This window comes from Equus quagga, chromosome 2 (assembly GCF_021613505.1).
Source record: "Equus quagga isolate Etosha38 chromosome 2, UCLA_HA_Equagga_1.0, whole genome shotgun sequence".
Taxonomy (NCBI): domain Eukaryota; kingdom Metazoa; phylum Chordata; class Mammalia; order Perissodactyla; family Equidae; genus Equus; species Equus quagga.
In genome coordinates, this window is record NC_060268.1 from 50,255,131 (window position 1) to 50,281,097 (window position 25,967).

Here is a 25,967-nt window from a genome sequence, read left to right on the forward strand (position 1 = left end):
GACTTTATGTATATACTTGCGTCTTGGACAGGAAGTAGACTTTATGTGTATACTTGCGTCTTGGACAGGAAGTAGACTTTATGTGTATACTAGAATTGAAAAGGTAAGTGAATATATTGTAGACAATCAGAGCTGGTGTTTTTACTGGTGGAGAAAGAAATTACAAATAAGGAAAGGGGAAACCTAAAATGAACCTTGAGGTGTAGAATTGAAATCAGAAGTATCAGTGTAACTCATGGTTTTTAATATGCCTATATAGATGGATACAGAAATACAGACGTGTGTATTGTGGGTTAGTGTACATACATAGAGTTCCTGTTAACTCTCATGATTCTATGAGTTGACTAGGTGGTTCTCCTGTTGTGCCTGTGGTGCTGGGATGGCAGCAGTCATCTGGAGGGTTGATTGAGCTGGAACATCCAGGATGGCTCAGTGGATGGTGTCTGTCAGCTGGGAGTTCAACTGGGGCTGTCAACCAGAGTGCTGCCTCTACTTGGTCTCTCTACTGGTGGCTTGGGTTTCTCATGGCATGACACCTGAGTTTCAAGAGAGTATCCTAAGAGGGAGCATTCCAAGAAAGCCAAGTGGAGACTGAAAAGCTTCCTATGGTCTAGTCTCCGAAGTTATGCAATGTCACTTCCACCTCATTTTATTGGTCAAAAAGAAAGTCTCGGAGGTATGGGATAGCAACACTGAAACTACTTTATATATATCTTATTCTATCAAAGGCATTAGCAAGGCAGTTGGTGAAATTTAAATAATTGCTGTAATTTAGATAATTTGTATCAATGATAATTTGATTTTGATAGTTGTAGTATAGTTATATAGAAGAGTATCCTTTGATATAGGACTTTGTACAACACTGTAAACCAACTAAACATAACAGACATCTATAGAACACATCATTCAACAATGGCAGGATACACAATCTTCTCAGGTACACAAGAAACATTCTCAAGGACAGATCATATGTTAGGTCATAAAATAAGCCTCAATAAATTTGAAAGACTGAAATCATACAAAGTATGTTCTCCAACCACAATGGAGTAAAATTAGAAATCATTAACAGAATTTTGGAAAATTCACAAATACGTGGAAATTAAACAACACAGTCTTAATAACCAATGGGTCAAAGAAGAAACACAAGGGAAACTAGAAAATACTTTTGGGTGAATGAAAACAAAAGCACAACATACAAAAAATTATCAAATGAAGCTAAAGCAGTGCTCAGAGGGAAATTTACAGCAGTAAACAGCTATATTAAAAAAGAAGACAGATATCATATCAATAACTTAACCTTCAACCTTAAGAAATTAGAAAAATAAGAGTCAGCTCAACCCAAAGGAAGCAGAAGGAAAGACATAATAAATATTAGAGTGGAAATAAATGATCTTTTCTTGGAAAAGATCAACAAAATTGATAAACCTTTAGCTAGACTGACCAAGGATAAAAACAGAAAACTCAGATTCATAAAATCAGAAGTGAAAGAAAGGACAACACTACCAATCTTAGAGAAATAAAAAGATTATAAAGGAATACTAGAAAAATTGTATGCCAAAAATTAGATAATCTAAAACAAATAGAGAAATTCCTAGACACAAACAACTGAAACTAACTCAAGAAGAGACAGAAAATTTAAATAGACACATAACCAACAAGGAAACTGAATTTGTACTAAAAAAAAAAAACTTCCTGCAAAGAAAAGGCCAGGCCCAAATGTCTTCACTGGAGAATTTGACCAAATGTTTAGAGAAGAATTAACACTGATCCTTCCCAAACTCTTCCAAAATCTAGAAAGACAGATACACTTTCCAATTCATTTTATGAGGTCAATACTACCTTGATATCAAAACCAAAGATATCATGAGGAAAAAAAAATCTACTGACCAATATCCATTCTGAATATAGACACCAAAATACCAGCAAACAGAATCCAGCAACATACAAAAAGGATTATACACCATGACCAAGTGAAACTGATCACAGGAACAGCAAGGTTGATTTAACATACAAAAATCAATCAATATAATACATCATGGTAATAAAAAACTAAAATCACGTAAGTTCCTCAATAGATGCAGAAAAAGCATTGAAAAAAATCCAACATCTTTCATGATAAAAACACTCAACAAATTAGAAATGGAAGAGAACATCCTCAACCTGATAAACAGCATCTATGAAAACCCACAGCTTATAGTACACTTAATGCTGAACATCTGACTGCTTTCTCCCTAAGATCAAAAACAAGACAGGATGTTCTCTCTCATCATTCCTATTCAATATTTTACTAGAGGTTCTCACCAGGACAATTAGGACAGAAAAAGAAATAAAACATATCCAAATTGGAAAGGAAGAAGTAAAATAGAAGATGACATGATCTTGTATTTAGAAAATCCTAAGGAATAAATAGACACACACACACACACATTCACGATTAGAACTGATAAACAAGTTCAGCAAGGTTCCAGTATATAAGATCAATTTCCAAATAAATCATATTTCTATATACTGGCAATGAACAATTCCAAAATGAAATTAAGAAAACAATTTACAGGGGCTGGTCCCATGGCCAAGTGGTTAAGTTCGCCCACTCCACCTGGGTGGCCCGGGGTTTCACTGGTTTGGATCCTGGGCGCAGACATGGCACTGCTCATGAGGCCACGTTGAGGTGGCATCCCACATGCCACAACTAGAAGGACCCACAACTAAAATATATAACTATGTACTGGGGGGATTTGGGGAGAAAAAAGCAGAAAAAAAAAGAAGATTGGCAACAGTTGTTAGCTCAGGTGCCAATCTTCAAGAAAAAAAACAATTTACAATAGCATAAAAAAGATTAAGATATTTAAGAATAAATTTAGCAAATAAGGTAAAACTAATACTCTGAAAGCTATGGAACATTGGTGAAAAAAATTACAGATCTAAATAAATGGAAAAACATCCATGTTTATGGATCAGAAGATTGTTAAGATACCAATACTTCTCCAAATTGAGCCATAGATTTAATGCAATCCCTGTCAGAATCTCAGCTAGCTTCTTTGTAGAAACTGACAAGCTGGCCCTAAAATTCATATGAAATTACAAGAAATCCAAAACAATCTTGAAAAAGATGGGCAAAGTGGGAGGACTCATACTTCCCAATTTCAAAACTTACTACAAAGCTACAATAATCAAGATGTATAGTACTGGCATAAAGATAGACATATAGATTAGTGGAATAGAATTGAGAGTCCAAAAATAAACCCTTACATTAATGGTCAACAGATTTGCAACAAGGGTGCCAAGATCATTTAGGGAAAAATAAGAGTCTTTTCAACAAATGGTGCCGGGACAACTAGATACCTACACGCAAAAGGATGTAGTTGGACCCCAATTCACACCATACACAAATATTAACTCAAATATGGATCATAGATCTAAATGGAAGAGCTAAAACTGTATATCATATATCTAATAAGAATATTTATGCAGAACATATAAAGAACTCTGAAAATCTAACAGAGAGACAAATAACCAACTTAGAAACAGGCAAAGGATCTTACTAGACATTTCTCCAAAGAAGATATACAAATGGCCAATCAGCATATGAAAAGATGATTACTCAACAACATTCATCATTAGAGAAATTCAAGTCAAACCTACAATGAGGTACCACTTCATACCCAATAGAATGGCTATAATCAAATAAACAATAACAAGAACTGGTGAGGCTATAGAGAAACTGGAACCCTCATACATTGCTGGTGAGAATATAAAATGGTACACCTTCTTTGGAAAAATTTGGAAGCTGCTCTAAGTTAAATAGAGAGTTGTCATATGGGCCAATCCATTCTATTTCCAGGCATATGCCCGAAAGAACTGAAAAATATGTTCACACACAAAAAATGTATATGAATGTTAATAGAAGCACTATTCATAATAGCTAAAAAGTGAAACAACCCAAATGTCCATCAATGGATGACAAAATGTGGTATATCAGTACAATAGAATATTATTTGGTCATAAAAAGGAATGAAGTTCTGATGCATGCTGCAACACAGATGAACCTTGAAAACATTGTGCTAAGTGAAAGAAGCCAGGCACAAAAAGCCACATATTGTATGATTCCATTTATATGATATGTCCAGAATAGGCAAATCCATACAGAGTAGATCAGCAACGGCTAGTAGCTAGGGAGAGAAGAAATGGGGAATGACTGCTAATGGGTACATAGTTTCTTTTTGGGGTGCTAAAACATTCTAAAGTTAGTAACACTGGTTGCACAACTGTGAACATACTAAAAGTCACTGAATTGTATAGGTGAATTTTATGTCACGTGAATTATATCTCAAAGCTATTTCTGGGGGAAAAAAACAAGGTTAGAGAATAGGAATTAACAAATAATCACATACATATATATACTGATTCTACCAATTATATGTCAATACTAAAAATTTCATGAAGATCCTATTCTTAGTGAGTGGGTCTCTGGGAGGGGAAGAAAAGACCTCGCGTAGGTAGGAGGGAATGAATTCTCCTATCCTGGAAGCCAGAGACCCTGTATCTTTCCCAGGTAGAATATGCTCCATTGAAGGGTCTTTGTTATTAACCTCCTGACCACTTGTTGACCTGCGTCATGGTAACAGTCGATTTTTCAGCAAGAAATGCAGTTCATGAAGAAGGCCATCTTCTCTCCTCTGCTACAACGACATAATATCTTCCTGCCTTCCCCTCCACCACTAGAGTACGTTTCAGTCTTGAGGTCCTTTTTTTTTAAAAAAAGAGCCTCTTCCCTCATCCTTCTGCAGAACTTCCTCTTTCCCTTGGTTACTTCCAGGATCAACATGCAGTGCCAGCATTCCCACTCCTACTCCAGCCTCACCCTCCTGGCAGCAGTGATGAGCTCTGCCACTCAGTGTTCCGTATAGGCTTGCTGAGCCTTAGTTAAGAGAAAAACAATTAAAACCTTTATCAGAGCTGGAAGATATAGCCCACAAAACAGGTGTGTGAGGGGCAGGGTGGTTTGTAGGCTTCACAACAAAGGTAGACAAATAACTTTGTAGAGTTCAGAAGGGAAATTCCAAACCAAAAGGGAACCAAGGGAAAATTTAAAAGAATCTTCACTTTTTACTCTGTCTCCTTGGTTTTATATGAAGTGTCCTTCAGCACATTTTATCACCCCTTCCCATTGCCCAGATTGAACAGTACACACTTTCACATGGACCCTTTAATTTTAGATTCCAACCTTTGTCCTCCTAATTCCTGCAAAGCAAACTAAACAGATAGGCAAATGTTGACTCAAAGATTACATTTTTATATAGAAGGATGTGGAACTTACCACTCTCTTTTCCCTGAAATCAATGCCCACTGTTGTGATAAATTTGGAGTTAAATTTACCATCTGTGTACTGGTAAAGTACACTGGTCTTCCCCACTCCAGAGTCTCCCAAAGCTAAAAACTTGATGAGGTAATCATAGTCTCCATCAGACATAATGAAGAACTCAGTGGTTCACCTGTGAAATACAAACAAATGCATATTCACTAAAAATCCACTAGAAAATATTAGAATCCTCCATGAATGAAGTGACTTAGTTTAATATTCAGTTCAACAAGTACTTCTATGTAACACCTGTATGCCTAAGGGTTCTGTGAAGAAAAGGTTAGATATTAATCCCTGCCCCCAAGGACCTAATAGTTTGCTAGATGAGATGCTACTGAAATAGTAAAGAACAGTTTAAATTTAACATGCATATTATAGTACTGTTATAATAGACAAAAATTCCAAGTGAGAATGATAATCAAGAAGATAACAGTCACTAAGTCTTATATGCAGATCACATAGAACAAAACTTAACAAAAGAAAGAAAGGAGGAAGGAGAATGTTATAGGAATAATAATAATTCTTAGCATGCAAGTGGTTCCAATTCCTCCATTTTTTCAAAGTGTCCTAGTGCTGCCTCCTTGGCTTTTCTCTCGTTTTACTTGGACACCTAGGCAATTTCAATTATCCTGTTCATTTTCACATGTCATTATAATTCCTTCAAAGTCAATGGTAAATTCACAAGTAAAATTTGGCTTGCAGCTTCCTTACATATTATTATTAGGTACCACGTATTAAATCAGGCTTTTCTGGAATATCACTGCTCACTTGAGAACTGAGTTCCAGATTTGAACAGTCACTGCTCAGAGACCATAGTTCCACAATGAATGGCTCAGTTATACTTGCCTTGCTATTCTAATAAGAAATGCTACCAATTCAGCTCTTCAATATTGACTAAAACAAAAGTTCATCTTAGAGAAGAAAAACTCTTTTTATCAGCAAGCCCTAATCATAGTTATTTTTTATTTTTGCAATCAGCACTTTCATGATTTGTTTTTATCCTCTAAATAGATTCAAACTATTCAAAATATCAGTCCGACTGAACATGTGGTCTGTCTCCAGGGAAGGCTTACTTCTTTTTATCCTCCCATTTCTAATAACAATAAACCCTCCTGAAAAGCAGAAAAATAATCAGCTATCCCATTACCACTGACAACTCTACCTGCCCATTCAAACATACATATTCACCCATCCACGCACACATCAGATGCCCTACATTAGACACTACTGATTTTCCTCTCATTGGCCTCTTTTCACCCAGCCCTATATCCAGAAACTTTGCCACAATACTCAATCCTTCCTACAGGATTATTTCTATAGATCCATAAAATTAATAAAAGCTCAGGCAATGACATTTACTGATTTTCAAGGTTGCTTCCCCCACCCCATACTTAATTTGGTGACTCACCTTATGCTCAAAAATCCTGAATGCTGCGCGCCAAGAACTGCTGCCATGTACTTCCTCAGAGTGCCTTAGTGTAGATCTGCGACCTCATATTTAGATATGGCTGGTCAGTTGAAAAGGGCACAGCCTCTACAAACATTCATAATTCTATTTGCACACTATAAAGAGCAATACTTTACAGATGACGGCTTCCCTATGTTACAGCTTCTGTATTCACAGCTGCAGGTTGCCAGAATTAATGGTGTATAGCAGAATTCCTCTCTAAAAAATGACCACTGGGTACAAATAAATATTCTAGCATGTCATATCACAGCATCCCACTTGACTCCAAGTTATTCAGAAATAAGAGCTAAGAATTGAAAAGCACATCCAGATAACATTCAATCATTTTGGGAGTTCTCCCTCAAAATGAATAAGGAACCAGAAAGCAACTCCAAATTCTGCAATGAGAATGATGCAAGCAGACACTGCGGCTATCTTACTTCCTCTTTACTTTTAATTTGAAAAAAGTTGGTCATTTCTCTAACTGTTTTTATATTATTTAAGGTACAGGAGAAAATGCTGTCACCAAAATCATCACTATTCTAGAACTTTCTAAACCCACTTGAGTGGAAATCAAAGACAGATGACACTATCTCCGCTGCACAATATTTATTGCGTTTAGTTATCATGTGAGAAGAATCACACACGTAAGTGTGTGATCTAATGATCTTCATGGGTTTTGTTTTCTATTCATGTTGATAGCAATACTTAACAGTTTGTTCCCAAACTAAGCCATCATAAAGGAAGTGTTAACAAACCAAATACCACAACTGAAGGTACAGATACCACTATCAATATTAATCATAGTCTGCACTCTTCAGACTGCACCTTTAGACAATTATCTGCCTTGCCGATCTGAAAATAAACGCTCAGACCTTTCATTCTCTGGGTTCAGTTTTCCAACGGATGAAAAAGAACCCAGAGAGGTTAACTCATTTGTACAGTCTGGAACATAGGTCTCCTAACTTCAAGTCCAACGTCCATTATACACCAAGCTTAATGTCAGTTACTCATATTTTTACAAATACATGTTGGGCTTAAAAGGACCAGGTATGATATCATACAAGGTAGCCTAACAGGAAACACATGATCTCTGAAGTCAAGCAGAGCTGTGTTGAATCCCATGTCTCCCACATATCAGCTACTCAGATGTCTTCGAGCCTTGGATTTTCAGGTTCCTATTCTATGAAAAAAAAGATAATGCACACTATCTTTTTACCATTATTCTAAGGAGCGAATAAGATACTCTTTGTGGAGTGCCCAGCACAATGCTTGGCACACTGAGTACTCAATAAATGTTAGCTCACTCCCTTTTCCCCATTCTGGACCTATCTGACTGGCTCTGAAGACCTAGAACAATTTCTGAAATTGCCTGTGGGGAGCTCAAACCATATTTCTGCCAAAAAGATTGCTGACTGGCTCAAAGTAGTTTGCCCAGTCAACAAAGATAATTTTCAAATGAATTCTGATTTTGCTGGCTGGTTCAAACTATTTTCAATTCATTTTAAATAGATATGTCAATTTCAAAAGAGTTATGGCCAGCTTAAAAATAGGTGCAAATGTGTAGGGGCCAGCCCAGCGGCATGGCAGTTGGGTTCACGTGCTCTGCTTCGGCAGCCTGGTGTTCACCAGATCAGATCCTGGGCACAGACTTACACACCACTTATCAAGTCATGCTGTAGCAGGCGTCCCACATATAAAGCAGAGGAATATGGGCACAGATGTTAGCTCAGGGCCAATCTTCCTCAGCAAAAAGAGGAGGATTGATGGCGGCTGTTAGCTCAGGGCTAATGGGATTTTAAAAAAAAGGAAACAAACAGGTTCAAATGTGTATAAAACACTCCAATCCATTTTAAGAAGCTCATACGTGTTCAAAAGGATCTGAATGGTTCACAGTAGTTTGGAGTAAAAGAGCTGAGTTCAAAGACGTTCTACCTACAAAACCACTTCTGACTGATCTAAAACGACTTTGGCAAAACCAGATGTGCCTAACCAAAATCAGACCATTATTTGGGTCTGATTTTAACAGCTCCAATTGCTTCAGACTAGTTTTAGCTAGCTCAAATAAGTTCTGACCTGGATGAGCAGGTTCTGACTAGTTCACATAAGGTTTGATTGGTTCACAGCATATTTTACTGAATCAAGCTAGTGCTGACCAATGAAATCTATCTCCAACTGGGTCATACTTGCTCTAATTTTATCAGACTGCTTGTAACTAGTTCAAGTCACCTATAAAATGGTTTTTATTGGCCTAGCAGGGTAAAAACTGGTTCAAAATGATCATCAGAAGCACCAAAAGCAACAGTTTTGTGCTTTAAACTGGTACTTAACTAACAAATTTGTACTTATAATTATCTCAACTATAGACAGTCTTTACCCAAAAATTTATCTCCACCACAGTCTAGTTTCTTTCTATACTTCAACAGCTTGTACGTGTTGAGTACAGTAAACAGGTTGGAAGAAAGGAGTACCAGCAGAGGACACGATAAATAATAGGGAAAGGTGTGATGAGTGATCCAGGCTTCCTTGGTTGAGAACTCACCTCCCATTTTATCTCAGGGAGCTGGCAACAAAACATTAATCCATGATCCTACAATAAAATAGAGATTTCAACAGGGGAAAACGTTTAGCAAATCTAGAGGCTATACAGAATTTGTCCTAAATTGGTCACAATGACCAGGCTGGTTGGTGTTAACAGATACCAGAACTCCAAAGAGTAAAGAAATAAAAGGATTCAGGGAGCAGGCAGGTCTTCTGATAACAGAGATTCTTCAGGCTTTGGGAAGGGTATTGACAGTGATAGTTTCCTTATCTGAGCTTGTAATCAGTTAGTCAAAGTCTAGAATTAATGGAATCATTCCATCTTTCAGCAAAACATAATTCTAGCCCATAGCAAACTACAACCCCAAACCCAGCCTGCAGTCCCATATGTGGTTGTCTCACCACCGCTTACCACCATGAGGTGAAGACAACTTAACGTTAAGTTTCAACTGCTGGTAGGTCTTCATATAGAACCATTTTCATAGCAAAAAAATATTTTTGTTTCTCATTTTTGTTCCTCAAGTCCTGAGCGGTGTTTCTGGGGCCTGTTCTCTAAAAAGAAAAGACTCCACTCCCCAAGTAGGGAAATAACAAATTATCTTTATGTTGGCATTTGAAAGCAGAAAGGGAAACAGGAAACACATACAGTGCAGAATTTTACATTTGGGGCACTGAAACAACATTTTGTACACAACATTTCCAGCAGGTACTCTAGCCTATTGATGCTTGGGAAGCCAGTTCATCAAGTCCCCCAGTTGCACTGCTCTTGCTAAACATGGGTCAGAAGTCTAGGTCAGGTGCCCACATGTCAAGCACTTTGCATGCATTAGTGCAACAATCCTCATCACAGCCCTAAAGGCAGGCGATACATATATGAGACACACTTCTTTTCTCAGAAGGATCTCAGTACAATTCTATCACAGACACCACAATGAGAGGACGAGTAAGTGGGTCTTGGGCAGTCTACCTACATGTTAACATGGGCTCAATTCCACCATATTGTGGAGACACAGAAAAAAGTGGAGGTTAAGAGCATGGACTCTAGAACCGAATCACCTGGATTTGAATCCAGGCATGTCAATTTAGAAAACTGAATCTCTCTTGGCTTGGGTTCCCCATCTTAAAAATGGGAACGATATCCTATTTTATTAATTATAGCATGCATATGATTTCTTATTTTAACTTCTTTACAATTGGGATGCATCTTATATTTCACAGTCTTATAACTCATGACATCTTGCAATTGTCATTAAATGAGGTGGCGCTGGAGATACAGTTGTGTGAAAACTTTTCATTAGCATCTTCTAGCATGATCAAGAATGCACCATCAACACATTTTAGATTTGATGAAGCACACAGTAAACCCATCTCAGAGGGCTGTTGTGAAGACTGAATGAGTGCATATATACATATAAAGTTTAGAACAGTGCCTGGCACACAGTAAGTCCCATATAAGTATTAACTGCTATTATCATCATCATCTAGCAATCTAGCTTCCAAGGGTCAATATGCAGCCAATATTCCTCTCTTTCCTAGAACTAGGAGAAACAATTGAGCCCCAAAACTAAAAATTAATAAAATAAAAAACAAGGATCTATGAAGAGCACTTGGACCTAAAGCCACTTCTTTAAACTCTATACCTCCTTCAGGAAGTAGCATCTAAATGCCTCAAGGACATGTCTTCTAAAAAGTCAAGAATGGGGGCCAGCCCAGTGGTGCAGCAGTTAAGTTTGCATGTTCTGCTTCAGCGGCCCGGGGTTCACCGGTTCGGATCCCGGGTGTGGACATGGCACTACTTGGTGAGCCATGCTGTGGCAGACGTCCTATGTATAAAGTAGAGGAAGACGGGCATGGATGTTAGCTCAGGGCCAGTCTTCCTCAGCAAAGAGAGGAGGATTGGCAGCGGATGTTAGCTCAGGGCTAATCTTCCTCAAAAAAAAAAAAGTCAAGAATGCCCCCAATTTGGGACCTGCAGAAGACTTTCTTATTCAATTCACTTCTATCTCTCCTCCTTACACAAATATTTTTTCAAAGTGCTCTCCACCCTCACTCTCATCAGATTAACACTAGAAAGCAAGGAACACCCAGTTCCTCAACATATACTACATGGTGATAATTGCCTGGTGAGAGAAAGTCAATGATCTTCTTCCTTCTTTAGAAAATAAAATGTATTTTAATTGTCTTCCAAGGAATAAGACAGAAGAGAGTGGTTTTAGTTCAGAGCAAAAGTGAAAGATCTATTTCTCTCTCACACACAACACACACAGACACACACCCCCACTTCATAGCCCAAAGTCTCCATGAAGCTTCCTATTAAAGTTGATCAGACTCCAACCTTAGGATCCCCTATCATTGGGCAGAATCATTCTAGAACTACTCCAGATAGGCCAGCCATTTCTTGACAGCCAAATTTTCCCTCTATCACCCATATTTAGTACAGAGAGTCAAACACAAAGGGAGGGATAATATTAACTGAATAACTACCATGTTCCACAAACAGCACTGGACATGCATGAATTTATTTTATCTGCTCATCATCCTTAAAGGGAACTTGATGTCTGTACAAAACTTATACTACATAGAGGGTCATGTTTTCTTTTGTGATGGCAAGTAGGCTTGAGTTCAAATTCTGACTCTTCTTTGCATGACCTGGTCCAAGTTCTTTAAGCTTACATTCTTTTAACTATAAAATGGACTTAACAACATTACTAACCTCATTGCGTTATTTTAAGGATGAAGTGCCATTATCCACAGAAAGATTTTAGCACAGAACTTGGTCTATGTTAAGTGTTCAGTACGTAACTGAAACTTGTCTTTGGCAATACTATTACTAATAGCCTCATCAAGCTCTTTATTAGCAAGGCATGTAATTTTATAACCTATTCTTCATTTAGCCTATTCTGAACTTTTAGAAAAACCATAGAAACAAATTCGACTTAGGTGCAATCACGTATAGGGGTCTCTATCCATCACAAAAGCTACCTTGGCATTCCAATTGAATGATGAATTCTATCTCTGTGATTTTCGGCAGTTTCAGAGCTGTGGTGTTCATCAGTTGAATGCTCTAGTTTCCAGAAGAGGAAACTGAGGCCCAGAGAAGCCAAGTGAACTGTCTGAAATCAACCAGCTGATTAGATATGGGGCTGAGATCCCAAGTCTCCTAAATTCCAGTCCTCTATCCTTTTCCAATGTACAAAGATTTTTATTCTCTCTGTATCCCTTCCTTCAAAGCCAGGAACCCCAGTTATAGTTGCTTTTATTCAGGAATCAAAAGTTTCCTGTGGTGCCAGCAGCTATAGTGATAAATTGCTTCAAGACTAAGGCTTGGACTTAGAGATTTGAGGATGAAGGATCTGTACTTCTGCCCCTACAACCTCTCTATCACAAAGCTCTTCTTTCTGAGGGGTTCCCCCAAGGGGAAAAGTCAGAAACTAAGGGCTTGTTTGCCTCTTGTTGGTTATAGCAAATCCAAGAAAATATAAATCTTGATATTGTACCATCTCCTGTAAATCCTCTTTCTTTGTGTCTGTCTTTCCTATGGTTTCAAAATGGAAAGAAAGCAGAAAAATTGCACATTTTTTCATTTCCCTGTAGACTTGTTTGGTGTTGAGCTTGGTATTTTCCTCTCAAATCAAAATTATTTTCTCTGGTGCCACCTGAAGTTCTCTGTAAGGGTACTCGTGGCTCTCTCACTCGCTCCTTCATTCAACAAATATTTATCGAAAGCCTATTCTGTGCTTGGTGCCAGAGTCCGATGGGGAGCCAATACTCACCATGGAAAATGCCTTTTCTTATTCCTTCCCTACCTTAGACCTTCCACTTTTAGCCATGTCCCAACCTAAGTTCTCCTAATGACTCCACCTGTTTCTTTGGGTTTTCAAACAAGCCAATCCTTTTGAACATTTTAATCTTCCCTCATAAACACAGCATAACATAACATCAAAATCCACATCCCCACGTTGCTTTTTCCCCTGCAGATACCTGCGCAAGTCACATGTTTGGCATGCACGTGAAGTTGTGAAAGGAATAAAAACGTGAAGCTCAATAGAGAATAAATAAAGAGAAAATTTTAAAAAGAGAAACAAGGCATATTGTAAAGAATTTTTTTTACTAAAAAATATTTTGAATTTCTTAGAATGGTTAATAAAATATTATGGTGTGTTCCTTATATATCTTACGGACTTCATCTGCCCTGGTCCAGTGTGATTTCTATGTAGAAATAGAAACATGTGAATGTAACTATTACTTTTCAGATAACAGCACAGAACATCAGCATTTTTGAGAACTATAGTGCCACATGTTCTTTCATACATTTTAATGTCCTCTTATCCAGGCATTCATTTGGAGAAAAATGTTCGCATACCAATGACTGGCATAGAACTATAATGTCTATCAGTGTTTTTCAAGTTTAAGTTAAAAAGCAGTAGGCTTTTATCTTTTTTGTGGTGCCACTGTTGACCCATATCTGGCATTCTGGGAGAGACACATAAAAGAGTCAGCAGAGGGGGCCGGCCCGGTGGCGCAGGGGTTAAGTTTGCACGTTCCACTTCTCGGCACCCGCAGTTCGCCAGTTCGGATCCTGGGTGCAGACATGGTGCCGCTGGACAAAAACCATGCTGTGGTAGGCGTCCCACGTATAAAGTAGAGGAAGATGGGCATGCATGTTAGCTCAGGGCCAGTCTTCCTCAGCAAAAAGAGGAGGATTGGCAGCAGTTAGCTCAGGGCTAATCTTCCTCAAAAAAAAAATTTTTTTTTTAAAGAGTCAGGAGAAAAGGGGAAGACAAGTCACACAGAGTGGGGCAGGATAGAAGAGGCATATTATAATGCACCAAGATATGAGTAGGGGCAACTTGAGTTTACCAAATAAACCCTAGCTACAACTCCCTCAGACCACAGCAATTCCTATACCCTGAAGTGAAACACACCTACTTTCATGGCTAAAGCAAGATGTGTATTGCCCAGTAGTGGGGCTCCCCATTTCTACAAAAGGAGACGCCTTCTACCCTCTGTGCACTCACATGCTTCCTCTTCGCAATTTCCGGTCTAGGTGTGAGTAGATAGGTTTCCGCCCTCTGGAATAGGTTGAAAGTAGAATAGATGAAATTATAAGCAAAGAGTTTGTCTTGTTTGTGCAAAGATCTCAGGCAGAGAGAAGTAGAAATTGAATGGCTTTGAAAAATAGAATAATACTGGAATCTAGCTCTTGTCTCCTTATTGAAAGATGAGTTTGATTTTTACCCAAATTCAGAATATTAGATTGTAACTGCATTAGACATTCATCTATAACCTACAATTCATAAATGCATTCCTATCAATAGTATTTCGTAGTAATATCATAGATCCATCCTTAACACTGAGGGGAGATGTTCAGGGCTAAAAACTGACAGGATCTAAATTTGCATATCATTTGGCTTAATATTTATGAATGTGCCTGCTACATAGGAACAGTCCATTTTCCCCACTTAAACAAAATGAAAAGACTAACTTTTAGCAGATGGTAATATTCAAACATAGCAAGTTCTTCAGAGAGAAAATAAAATTCTCAGCAAATACTGTTGAATTAAGTATATATTTCCACATATTGTGAGGACATCCAAACATATCCTCATTTGTAAAGGCTTCCTGCAAACATTTGCAAGTTATTTACGAGTATTAAAGAGAAAGGACCAAGATAAAGAAAAAATAAGCAGTCTCAATCCAGGAGTTGACCTACTATTTCTGTAATGTTACCATCACCTCAGTAGGTAACCAACCTAACCCAGTAAACAAATAATACAAGCAACTATACTTGGAAAGAAGGGAGCACTGGAATGATTCTTGAAAGTAGAAAACGTTCTGGAAGACCACTGTCAATGATCCAAATGAGATATTGGCTTTTTTTTTAATTTAGAGATGCCATTGATTCATTTACCCAAAAGACATTATTTATTGCCCAAGCCTCTTTTAGGATCATAATATGAGGGCTTATAGGAATTTACGGAAAGTGAATTTACTGAAATAATGGGTATTACATTACTTACAGTTTGTGACAAGTACTTCTTGTTTTATAGACATAGGGTAACAGGGAAAAGGGCACACTATAGAATGTGTCATTTGTAAAATATAGGCAGTACAGTGGCAATAGGAGTGGCTGTTTGGTTTTCTGAGTAATATTTCAAACAATGTGGAAGCAGTCCCACAGTGGACACAACCATATGTCACTGCAATGGAAATGTCCAACCCATGGCTAAATGTGCTTGTTAACAGCTGGGAAATCTTTAAGAATGCAATAGAAGTGCAAAATCTGTAAAGTCTACTCCGACTCAGAGGTTGATTCTTGTGAGCATATAGAAGACAGTGACGACAGGTGTTGGAGTCAGGGTCCCCTAAATCCAAACACCAGGGCACCACCTCCTACCTGTGTAAAGTGAGTAGCAAAATGCCTGATGGAGATCAATACATCATAGTTGTTCTTGTGACTACAAATTAGGGCTTGAACACTGATCTTATGACTTTAAACCTGGTGCTTTTTCCACTATACCTTAAGAATGACACTGAAACTTCATAAAACGCAAAGAATGGAGTGAAAATATTTTCCAAAAGTGGAAAAGGAGGAGTGACTTAAGCTACCTAGAAGGTGGGTATCTGCGAGTCCAACTGGTTAACAGGGGAATTCTGCTAATAACAAGCTCCACAGAGGTAAGCTGAAGAACCGTTGGCTACGTCGGAATGCCACCAACCCCCGGGCCTGAGACGCAAAGGTGGAAAATATTAGGAGTGACAATGCTGCTACTGCAGCCAGGATTGAGAGCATTACAAATCAAGTAGCACTCAAAGGACCTGAAATTAAAAAGCACATTTCCAAGGTTGCAGAACGCAGAACACTTTTCCATTTTTGACCTAGAGATGGAGTGAGGGACTCTGCCAAGCCTAGTCCACCCAGAACATGGAACGCGCGTGGTAAGGCCTTTGACCAGTGCAGCCCAGCTCCCCTCTTGCATCTCACCTCCCTCAAGTTTTTCACGTGCTACAACACAAGAAAGATGTTAATGTGTCTGGGGAAATACACCAAATCGAGAAGTGAACCACTTCACCTGTGAAGGAGTAGCGGTGCTTCCTTCATTCCAAGAAAAATTTTAGGATGGAAAAAAAGTATCAATTAGAAGAAGCAAGACCTATGAGGATGACTGGCCAGATAATAAAAACAATTAGATAAATATCCCTGAGTTGGCAGTAAGTGGGGGAGAGAGGGACTCATTTATCACTGCCATTTTTAAAAACAAAAATATGAGTGCTCTATATTTATTCACCCCATTGAGAAATTGTGTCCAGAATATACAAAACCACCCTGACTTTCCAGAACCAACCATTTGTACACTAGGATATCATTTCATTGTCGTTTTATAAGGGTGATTTTTAAAGGGTAGTGTAATCATTTCCTTGACTTCTTAAACAAGGACACAGACCATATTTTAACTTTTCTGTCCTGAGATATGCTCTAACTGCATACTTGCAGGAACTGTGAATGGTGAGGGCTTCCATCCCACGCACCCTACTCCGAAGGCTAAGATGAACCATCGGTTTGGCACACAGGTTCTTACAAGGCTACCAAGATGCTCCAGATACAGCTGCACTTCTCCCTGTCCTGCCTACCCCACATCCTCACTGACCACATCAGAACACAGCCGTTTCAGCCCCCAGGAATATGCTCTTCAGGTACACGGTGGCTTACTAAATAAAGCACCCAGGATTCCCTTTATTCACAGCTGTTTCCTTTTCCACAGTCAGATATCCACCCTACAACAGCCCCATATGGATTCTAACAGCCCCACTTCTAGCCATTACCCCTGAGCCATAGCCTCTCTATTCTCTTTTTCCTTTTCTGGCTTTCTTGTCCCTCATCTTGAAGTACTCTTCCCAAATTCCAGTTTGTGCGTGCAGAAACTAACCTTATATACTACCAAAACCAGTGATTACATGCTTTCTTCTAACACAGTGAGCTGCCGTGTTAACTTCACGGTACTGCAGCCTCCTCAATAAGCTCATGCGCTGCTGTGTCTTCAGGGACTTCTACTTTTCCAATAAGGAAAGGTTTTCTCCTAGCTATACCTGGGAATAGAATCATTGCAGAAAGCCAAGTGCTTCTCAATATTGTGCCAGTTTGGGTTTCACCATAATGTTAATGAAAAGGCAGCATACTCATACAAGTTTGAAACATTAGTATCTGTAAATATTTCTGCCATACACTAACTTAGTTCTTTTAAAAACAGTAAAACAGGCTCAGAAAATCAAACCATTTCCCGATATTTTAACATCACTAAAACAATGATAGTAGGATTCTTAGCCCCTCCCATTAGGTGTCAGCAAGCTATACACAACCAGCCATAGGACTTTTTGGTCCTCCTCAGTCTACTCTCTCCAATATATTTATAATATGTGTTTAACTGCTCCCTAAATATCATATTCTTTAATAGCTGAATCAAAAGGAAAGAAGAGAAGCTCACCTAATGGACAAGGTCTAATCAGATATGCTTATTGATTCTCAAGAAGTCTTTCCTTGTTCCACCTATTCAGTACGCATCTTAGGATAGACTGCATATCTGTCAGCAGCTGTTTATAGAATGGGGTGTGCCTTGGGTTTACTTATGCAAAAGGACTGAGGAACTACAATGGACTTGGCCATCCAGCCAATTTCTAAATCAGCCTGTCAGATCACAGTTGGCTTTTTTGTTATTGTTGTTGATTTCTAATTTTATTGCATTTTCTTCAGCAAATGTGTTCTGCATAATACCAATTTGGGGGGGATTTGTTATGACGAGTTAAGTGTATGGAATGTTCCATGACTGTGTGAAAAGGATCTGTGAACCTTGTTTGTTGGATGCAAAATTACATACTTACTAGTTCAAGCTAGCTAGTTGTGTTTTTCAATCTGATATATCCTTAGTCAGGTTTTGCTACTTCAACTGTTTATGCAAAAAGTGTGTTAAAAACTGGGTCACATTCATCTTTAGAAAATAAGCACAAGGTAATTAATGTCTTAAAAAAGATGAATATAAAGCATCATAAAAGAACAAGGCATTGTGGTCCTAATTCAGAGAGGCACTCAATCTGTGGTCTTCAACCTGCATTCTGTGGAACCCTGGGATCCGCGGAGGTACTTTAAGAATTCTGTAAACTTTTATTCGAATTTGTTATTTCTTTAACTGGAATAAAAACTCTTACAGTCAAATGAATTATCTACCAGATTTAGAGATCTCCAAACTGCTCACTTACGCTGCTGGGCTAAATCATTTGCTTCTGCCTTTAGTGCGTATGTTATTTGAAATTCTGACAAATATGTCATTAATTGAGAAATCTGTAACTAGATTTTTCTTTTTTTTTTTAATTCAGAGCGGATTCATGTGTCCACTCTTGTGAAATTATTTAAAGAAGCATATGTGAGCCACACTCAATAAATGAATGAATGGCAAGGCTCAAGCACATCTGTTCAGCACATGTTTGCTTTCATCCTGTTAGGACACTCAGTTGAGCAATAAAGAATGAACAAAATATGTTACATCATAACATTTTATTATAGATCACTATAAAGATTATTTTATGTTTGGGGAGCTTTTTGTCTTACTTCTGTAAATACAATAGAGCTATTCTTAGTTTGGGTTGCTTCTTATCCATAGTAGATCAATGTCTTCACACCCAGTTGGGTACTCCTACATATGGTCTCAGAAAACCTACGCAATATCATTGCAGCAAACCTTTCATTGCCTCAGAAAACATCTGGTCCACTGGATGCAAACTTTCTTTAGCAAATTTCTTTAAATGAAATCTTATACAGCATTCCAACATATAAAACAGATGAAAGTAGAACCATTCTGATGAAAAGAATGAAGATAAGACCCCACCTCCAAAGCCTATAGGCCCAACAAGAACCTAACAAGAGCTCCATTGTACACATTTGGAAAACCAACGAGGAAAGCTCTACCTTCAACCCAGCTCTGAATCATCTCATTTGCCTTCAGCTTTGTACCCAACACCTGTCTGCCTAAACACCTTAGATTGACAATTCATTTGGAAGGTCTCCCGGCCTTGTTTATTCAGCATCTCTTAAAGATGCCACCTCTCAGATCTCCCCCACTTATCACAACTTTAGAACTCTTCTCATCTGAGAGGGAAAACATGAAATGTGTCCGGTGTCGCTGGTGAGAATCCAAAGAAGGGCTGGAGCTTGAGAGAATAAAATAAGTCTATCAGAAAAAGTCTTGGGGACAATGATCATTGGGTCACTCACAACAAATAGTCATGGGAAAATCTAGACCAAACAAGCCAGAAGTGAATCAAAAAGCAGCAGCCCCTCCCTGGGACAGGAACCAGTGTCCTTGAAACAGGGAACTGTTGGGAGGATGTTTATAACAAGCTACATTGGTGATCCTTTCCTTTTAAAGGATCTAAATGGATACATTGAGGTCATCAGAAAATACATCCAGATTAGTCTTGATGGTCTCCAGAACCTGAGCTTGGTTGGAACCCTCAAAAGCCAAGATGTGCTGTGAAGAACACAATGAAATGTTCATATAGCAAACTTAAAATAACTGAGAATATATTATTTTGTGCTATGTCATAAGACACTTTATACTAAATTATAGCACAGGCTAGCATAAAGAGATGCAAAACACCTTTTAAATACTGATGGGAGAAAAACTTAAAATTTTCTCCACTAACTTGATCTTTTTCTATAAATTCAGAAAAAATTGCTAGTATTGTATTTTATTCACAGAACCCCTTGTTCCAGCCAATGGCTGTGTCATGAAGAGTGTTCCATATGAAAGCATGGCTACTTAAAATCATTAGAAAGTTCCAGAGAAGGAGAAAATAACATGGGGAAGATGGGAACAGAGGAACCCCTAGTGTTCCCTACCAGAGCAGGCAGCCTCATGTGAAAGTGGCACAGAACCACCTCCAGGCCACAAGGGGTTAAATACAAATGGAGCTTCCCAGACAGGTGGTCAAAGTCACATCAAAGTCAAACACCAACAAACTAAGGAGTAGATCAAAAAGGGGAGAAGTTCCAGGAATTTGGGGGAGAGTGTTCCAGGAATTCAGGAGGACACCTAGCCATACATACTAGGGAGACCACTTAGCTCTCAGAGCCAGCAGGAACAATACCTAGAAAAGGCCCAAGTAGTTGTTACTTTATCAAAAGCCAGAGAGCAATTGTATTTTTATGTGATGTCCACATACATGTAGGAAAGTCCTAAGAGAAAGTCAAAAGCCAGAGAGACTCTCTTATCTTCTAAATCAGGGCAATCTATTCGATTCCCCTTCCTTAGCCCATCCAATTCCAAAGGCTTCTAATTGTTCCAACCAGGTTCCTTCACTAAGTTTCCTCCTCTTGCCTTGGGCAGATGAAAAGCCAAGCACCCAGGTTAGAAACTGGTCTCCCAAAGCCATACCTTGTCTCGGTCATCAGCCAAGCCTGGGATAAGGGCACCTATGGGAACCAAGCTCCTATTTTCTGAGTGCATCTCTGAGGAAGATATTTGAAGGCAGGAGGCTAGGAATATAGGGGCTAAAGTGAGTAGCCAAGACAGTCACTCAGAAAGAATCTAGAGGGCCTTGTTGAAAGAGAAATGGATAAAGAAACCTCAGTATAGATTCACTAAAAGAAAATAAAGATTCTGTGTTAGCAAAGAGACTAGGAATCAGCAAGAGAACAAGCCAAGAGGGTAAAGAAAATTATAGACAAGAGGGGCATAAAGCACGTGAAATGCCCACCATAAAGACGTAAGTATCCATGAGTTTCTAAGAAATTGATAAGCAACAACTTCAGAAATTTAGTTTGAGTGTTTGGAGAAAAGCAAAGAAAGATGAAATATTATACTTAATTTTTGTAATGAGGACGAAATGAGATTCTATACGAGAGGGGACTGTAAAGCAGTGGAAAAGGCTTCCCAATCCACAGGGAAACTCCATCTCAGAATTCTACAGCCATGTTTCAGTAAGTCCACTTTTTAAAGGATAAAGTTAACCTCCACATACCAACAAAATCGCAAAAGTTTGTTAGTTGAATGTTTTGACCTCAGGAATTATCTTTCCATTAGAAAAAAAAAGACATTATCAATGGTAACCTTTTTAAGTTAGGACTTTCCTACATGTATGTGGACATCACATAAAAATACAATTGCTATATAGTTATCAAGCACTGAAAATAAACTAAAACTTTCAACAATAGATCCCAATTATATTAATCAGTTTTCCTAGAAATGAGAAATCACCTTAAAAATTCATATGTGAATGCCCAAGAAAAGCTTTTATATATTTACTGCTTAGAGTCTATTGCATAGAACATGATAGAGAAAATTATTCTGCATGGAAATTACAATTTTTAACTTGAAATAATTTCTTAATTGCTGGTGCCTCTAAGCAGTTGAGATACACATTCCTTGGGCTCCTATAAAATAGTTCTAAAGTGTGAACATTTCTGACACAAGAAGGAACAGGCATTAAAGTTCTATTACTTCTAATCTAAAAGGTCTTAATCTTATGCTCTCTGCCAGACACAGAAACTCATAAAAGGACATGTTTGGGCTTCTACTGTTAGGATTTGGACATTTTTCACATGCATTCTAGTGGAAGAGATTTTACACTTTGTTCAGATGCAGAATGTTTTATGAACTCAGGAGATGCAGTGTGATTTTCTAAACCAAAATCTAGGGTGGGTGATTTGTCAGTGGATTTTTGTGACCCTTTTGGGAAAAGACAGAGTTGAAAATATGATTTAATTATCAAACTATTGGAATTTCCAAAGCATCTCACTGATTTATGGGGCAAATTCACAAAAACATATGAAATGAGGCAGTACCAGAAAAAGCCATGGAGTTGTCAACACAATACATCTCTGTGCACAGATGATATGCATAATTACTTGGGTTCCCTTCACTTCTGACACCAGGGCTCAGGGCTGAGGCCCTACTGATTGCCACAGTAGAGAAAAGGGAAGAGAAGTTGTTTCAATGGAAATATCCTTACCTGTTTATATTCCTTTCTCACAGCCTCAGTAATTGACAGAAAGACCACGAGCTAAGCCAAATGCTTCTTTACTCACTGCACTCTCACCCTGGAAGCCTGTGCTCACAAGCCACATTCCTACTCTGGATATTCCTTTAACCAATGTTTTCTCTATATGTCTGAGTGCTTTGTCTTGGTTAACTTGTACGGGTATTATGCTACTTCTAAGTACTCCTCTCCCATTTCATGAGTGTGTCTCATCTCTCCAGTAAACTTGCATATTTCCTGAACACTGTCTTCTTGTGTATTGCTTCTCCACCACCCCTCACCACTGGACTGACAACAGGCCAGCTGTCACTCAACTGGTAACTGTGTCTACCATCTGGCATTCTCTAATAGCCTCTTCCTTCCTCTGGTTCCCTCTGTTCCCTGATTTCATTCAGGAGTGACTCAAAAAGTGTCTTGGGGTTCCACTGACAGCTGCTCTTATAGAGGAAATTAAATTATATTTGTCATCAACTCATCAGTATTTAATAAGCAACATCTACGTGCCCTGTACTGTGCTAGAAACTATGAAGGGCATGAAAGAAATAGGTGATCCAGTCACTCCCCTCAAGAAGTTGGTAATCAGGATGAGGAAACAAAACGAACTCATTTTCAACAAGAGACAAATAAGACAAGACAATCAGGAAGCAAAATGTTTGGTACACCACAGAGACCACTCAGCACAGGATATCTAAAGTGAAATGGGCTTGAAGTCAGAACACCCGAACTCCGCCACTTATTTCCCAACTGTGTGACCTACGGCAAGTCACATAACCTCTCCCAGCCTGTTTCCTCAATATGGGAACATTTATCTAGCAAGATTATCGGAACGATTAAAGGATACATTATGTGACCACATTTATAAACTGTCCACTGCTAGGTACCCATATGATGGTGGTTTTACAAGACAAGTAGATCCTGGGAGGTCAGAAAGGGGGAGCAATCTGACCAAGACTTTAAGCAGGAACCACGGCCTGAGCTGAGCCTTTCAAAGCCAGGAAGGATTTAGCCAGATGGTGAGGAATATGAAAGATAGCAAGTTTAGTACTAGAGCATGCTTTGACTTCAATTTAACAAATACTGAGAAACTGTTAACTACTTCAAAGGCTACAAATAAGGATAAGATAGTCTTCCTTTCAAAATTTACAGTCAAAGAAACAGAAGACAAATACAAAAATAAGTGTAAATTCCAAGGAATGCTTGTGATGTAATGTGGCAAGTTGAAGAGGGTTGGATGACAAACCAGTCAATGTGATGACAAACCAGTCAATGTGCAGGGTTTATTTCCAGCTCGGCTACCATCTGTGTGATTCAGCCTGGGTCACCAACTCTCCACAGGCCTTGTTTTCTCAAATACGAAATAAGAGGTTTGAACTCAATGGTGTCCTCCCTATACAGTCTTGTGACTCTAGGCTCAAAGTCCAGAGTTTAGCCACAAGAAATTTAAATGGGGTCATGGAAGCAGCCATCCCTTGTATCACCTCTCACTCCTAAAAGATGAGAGCCTAAACGAGGGCAGCAGCAGTGGGAATTAGACGGAAGGGATCCAAGAGACATGAATTGTAAAATAATAAAATGCAGTGCCACACCGGGTGGAAGAGGAAGCTGCAAAGAGAAAGAACTCCAAAGAATGAAGCTGAGTGACCAGGACAGAAAAATGGTGTTGCAGACAGAAACAGGACAGTGAAGTGGGGGAAGGGAGAAAGTTGGAGTGGGCATAAGATTTTTGTGGGTGGGGATCAGATTTCTGGAGGGGAAAGATGATGAGATTGGATTAGGACAGGTCAAGTGTTAGGGGTCAGCAAAGCCACACATGTCACAGAGAAATGCTTGAAAACTATTCCATGCCCTAGGGTCTCACATTTATCCCTGTCCTTGGGACAGGGGTAGAGGGACCAACAGTGAAAGGTCCAAAAAAGCCATGATCATACAAACCACAGAAGAGAGAACATGCAAGACAAAAGATCACAGCAGGGTGTTCTCAGCCAAACTAAATGACATGGGTCATGATGGGTGGTCCCTGCTCTTCTGATGAAACTTTATTTGCAGACATCATTTCTCTGTTGTAAGATACTTTATCTGGCAGTGAGTAAAAGGGAAATGTCAGAAAGACAGCTGGATGTCTTTGCCTGCAGTGTTCTCTCCTTTGGGGAAACTTCATTAAGGTGTCTACTCAGATTCAAAACTTAAGCCTTGCCCATCATAATACAGCACCCGTCTGACCACATGTTAATGAAAATACATACTGGCCAGGAGTAATATCATCTTCCTTCAGCCTCTTTCTCTGCCTCTCTCACTTGGCTTGAAATAGTTACCACTTTTACCACTGATGTTAAGAAATAACATGCCAAAGCACTTCTCTAATTATTTAAGGCCTGTGGGTTTCCAGAGGAGAAAGACCTTAACTAAACCACGTCCCCCATGTTTTTGTTCTCACTTAAAACAATACAGCTGTAAATACGCGTGTGCCTATCTTCTGATATACACCAGCAAGAGTTTCTCTAGGAAACTGCTTCCCATTTTGCATGCTATTTTGATGACAAACTGGGGCAAATGCTCATTATCAAAGGCAACAGATCAGAGGGCTCCAGCAATGCCAAGCCCTGCCCACCCACCCTGGGGGAAGTGAGGCTCAATATCTCAACACATCTGAACCACTCAGGGTGCACCAGAAGGAAGGCTCAGCTCTAGGCTAAGTATTGAGAGTGAAATTGCGGGGGCATAGGTATGTGCATGTTCAGTAATCCAAGACAATGCCAAATCCCCGTTCAATACACTTGTTTTACACTCCCAACTTCACATCTTCACCAATGTTTGGTGTTTGTTGTCAGACTTCTCAAATGGTAACACATTGTGATCTAAATTAGCATTTCTCTGATTGCTAATGTGGTTGAGCATTTTTTAAAAATTTTTTGGTCATTTAATGTCTTCTTCGGGAAAAGCCCATTCATGTCCTTTTCCCATTTTTCTATTCGGTTGTCTGTTTCTTATGGACATGCAGGAGTTCTTCATGTATTCCAGAAACTAGTACTTTGTCAATTACAGATGTTGGAACAAGCCCATGTGGTCTCCAATTTACAGATGAGAAAACTGATGCACAGAAACGTTAAGCAGCTTCTCCAAGGTCACACAGCCAGTAAACTGCAGAGCCAAGATTTGAACTCAGGTTCAACTATTACTCTCTCAACTATTACATCATATTGTATGAGACAATGTCCCTCGTGTCTGAGGGACATCCAGAGAGTTGGGTTCAACTGGCATTTGGAAAACAGAACTAGGGCTGAAAAGAAAAGGGTTAACAACATGGATTTTAGAGTTAACATAGTTGATTTCCTGAGGCCATGGGAGAGATAAGACGGCCATTTAGAGAGACCAGAGAGCCAAAATATAAGGAGTAGCAAGAGAGATCCAAGAAGGACACGAGGAAGGGGATTTTTCAAACACTGATAGTCCATGGGCTGGGAACTCACCCCTACACAGAGCTGTGAGCTTAAAGCAGGCTGCACTTTCCCCTTCTTGTGAAAACAAGGGATCAATTCAATATTTGCTGAGTATGAATCTAGCACTTATAGCTAAAAGATCCCTGCTCAGATT

The 25,967-nt window shown here is 38.9% G+C and overlaps 1 protein-coding gene across 4 annotated transcripts in view; it reads right to left on the reverse strand.

Moving 5' to 3' along the window:
- RAB27A (RAB27A, member RAS oncogene family) overlaps positions 1-25,967 on the reverse strand; it is a 66,417-nt gene that overhangs the window by 21,978 nt on the left and 18,472 nt on the right. For 2 of the 4 annotated variants that reach the window (XM_046654011.1, XM_046654009.1), the window contains one exon: positions 5,318-5,492. In XM_046654011.1, coding sequence (XP_046509967.1) covers positions 5,318-5,470 — 153 coding nt within the window. In that variant the 5' untranslated portion in view covers positions 5,471-5,492. Of the gene's footprint in view, positions 1-5,317; positions 5,493-6,767; positions 6,851-17,830; positions 17,931-25,967 lie in introns of those variants that run through there. The other 2 variants (XM_046654010.1, XM_046654012.1) reach the window with 2 other exon arrangements.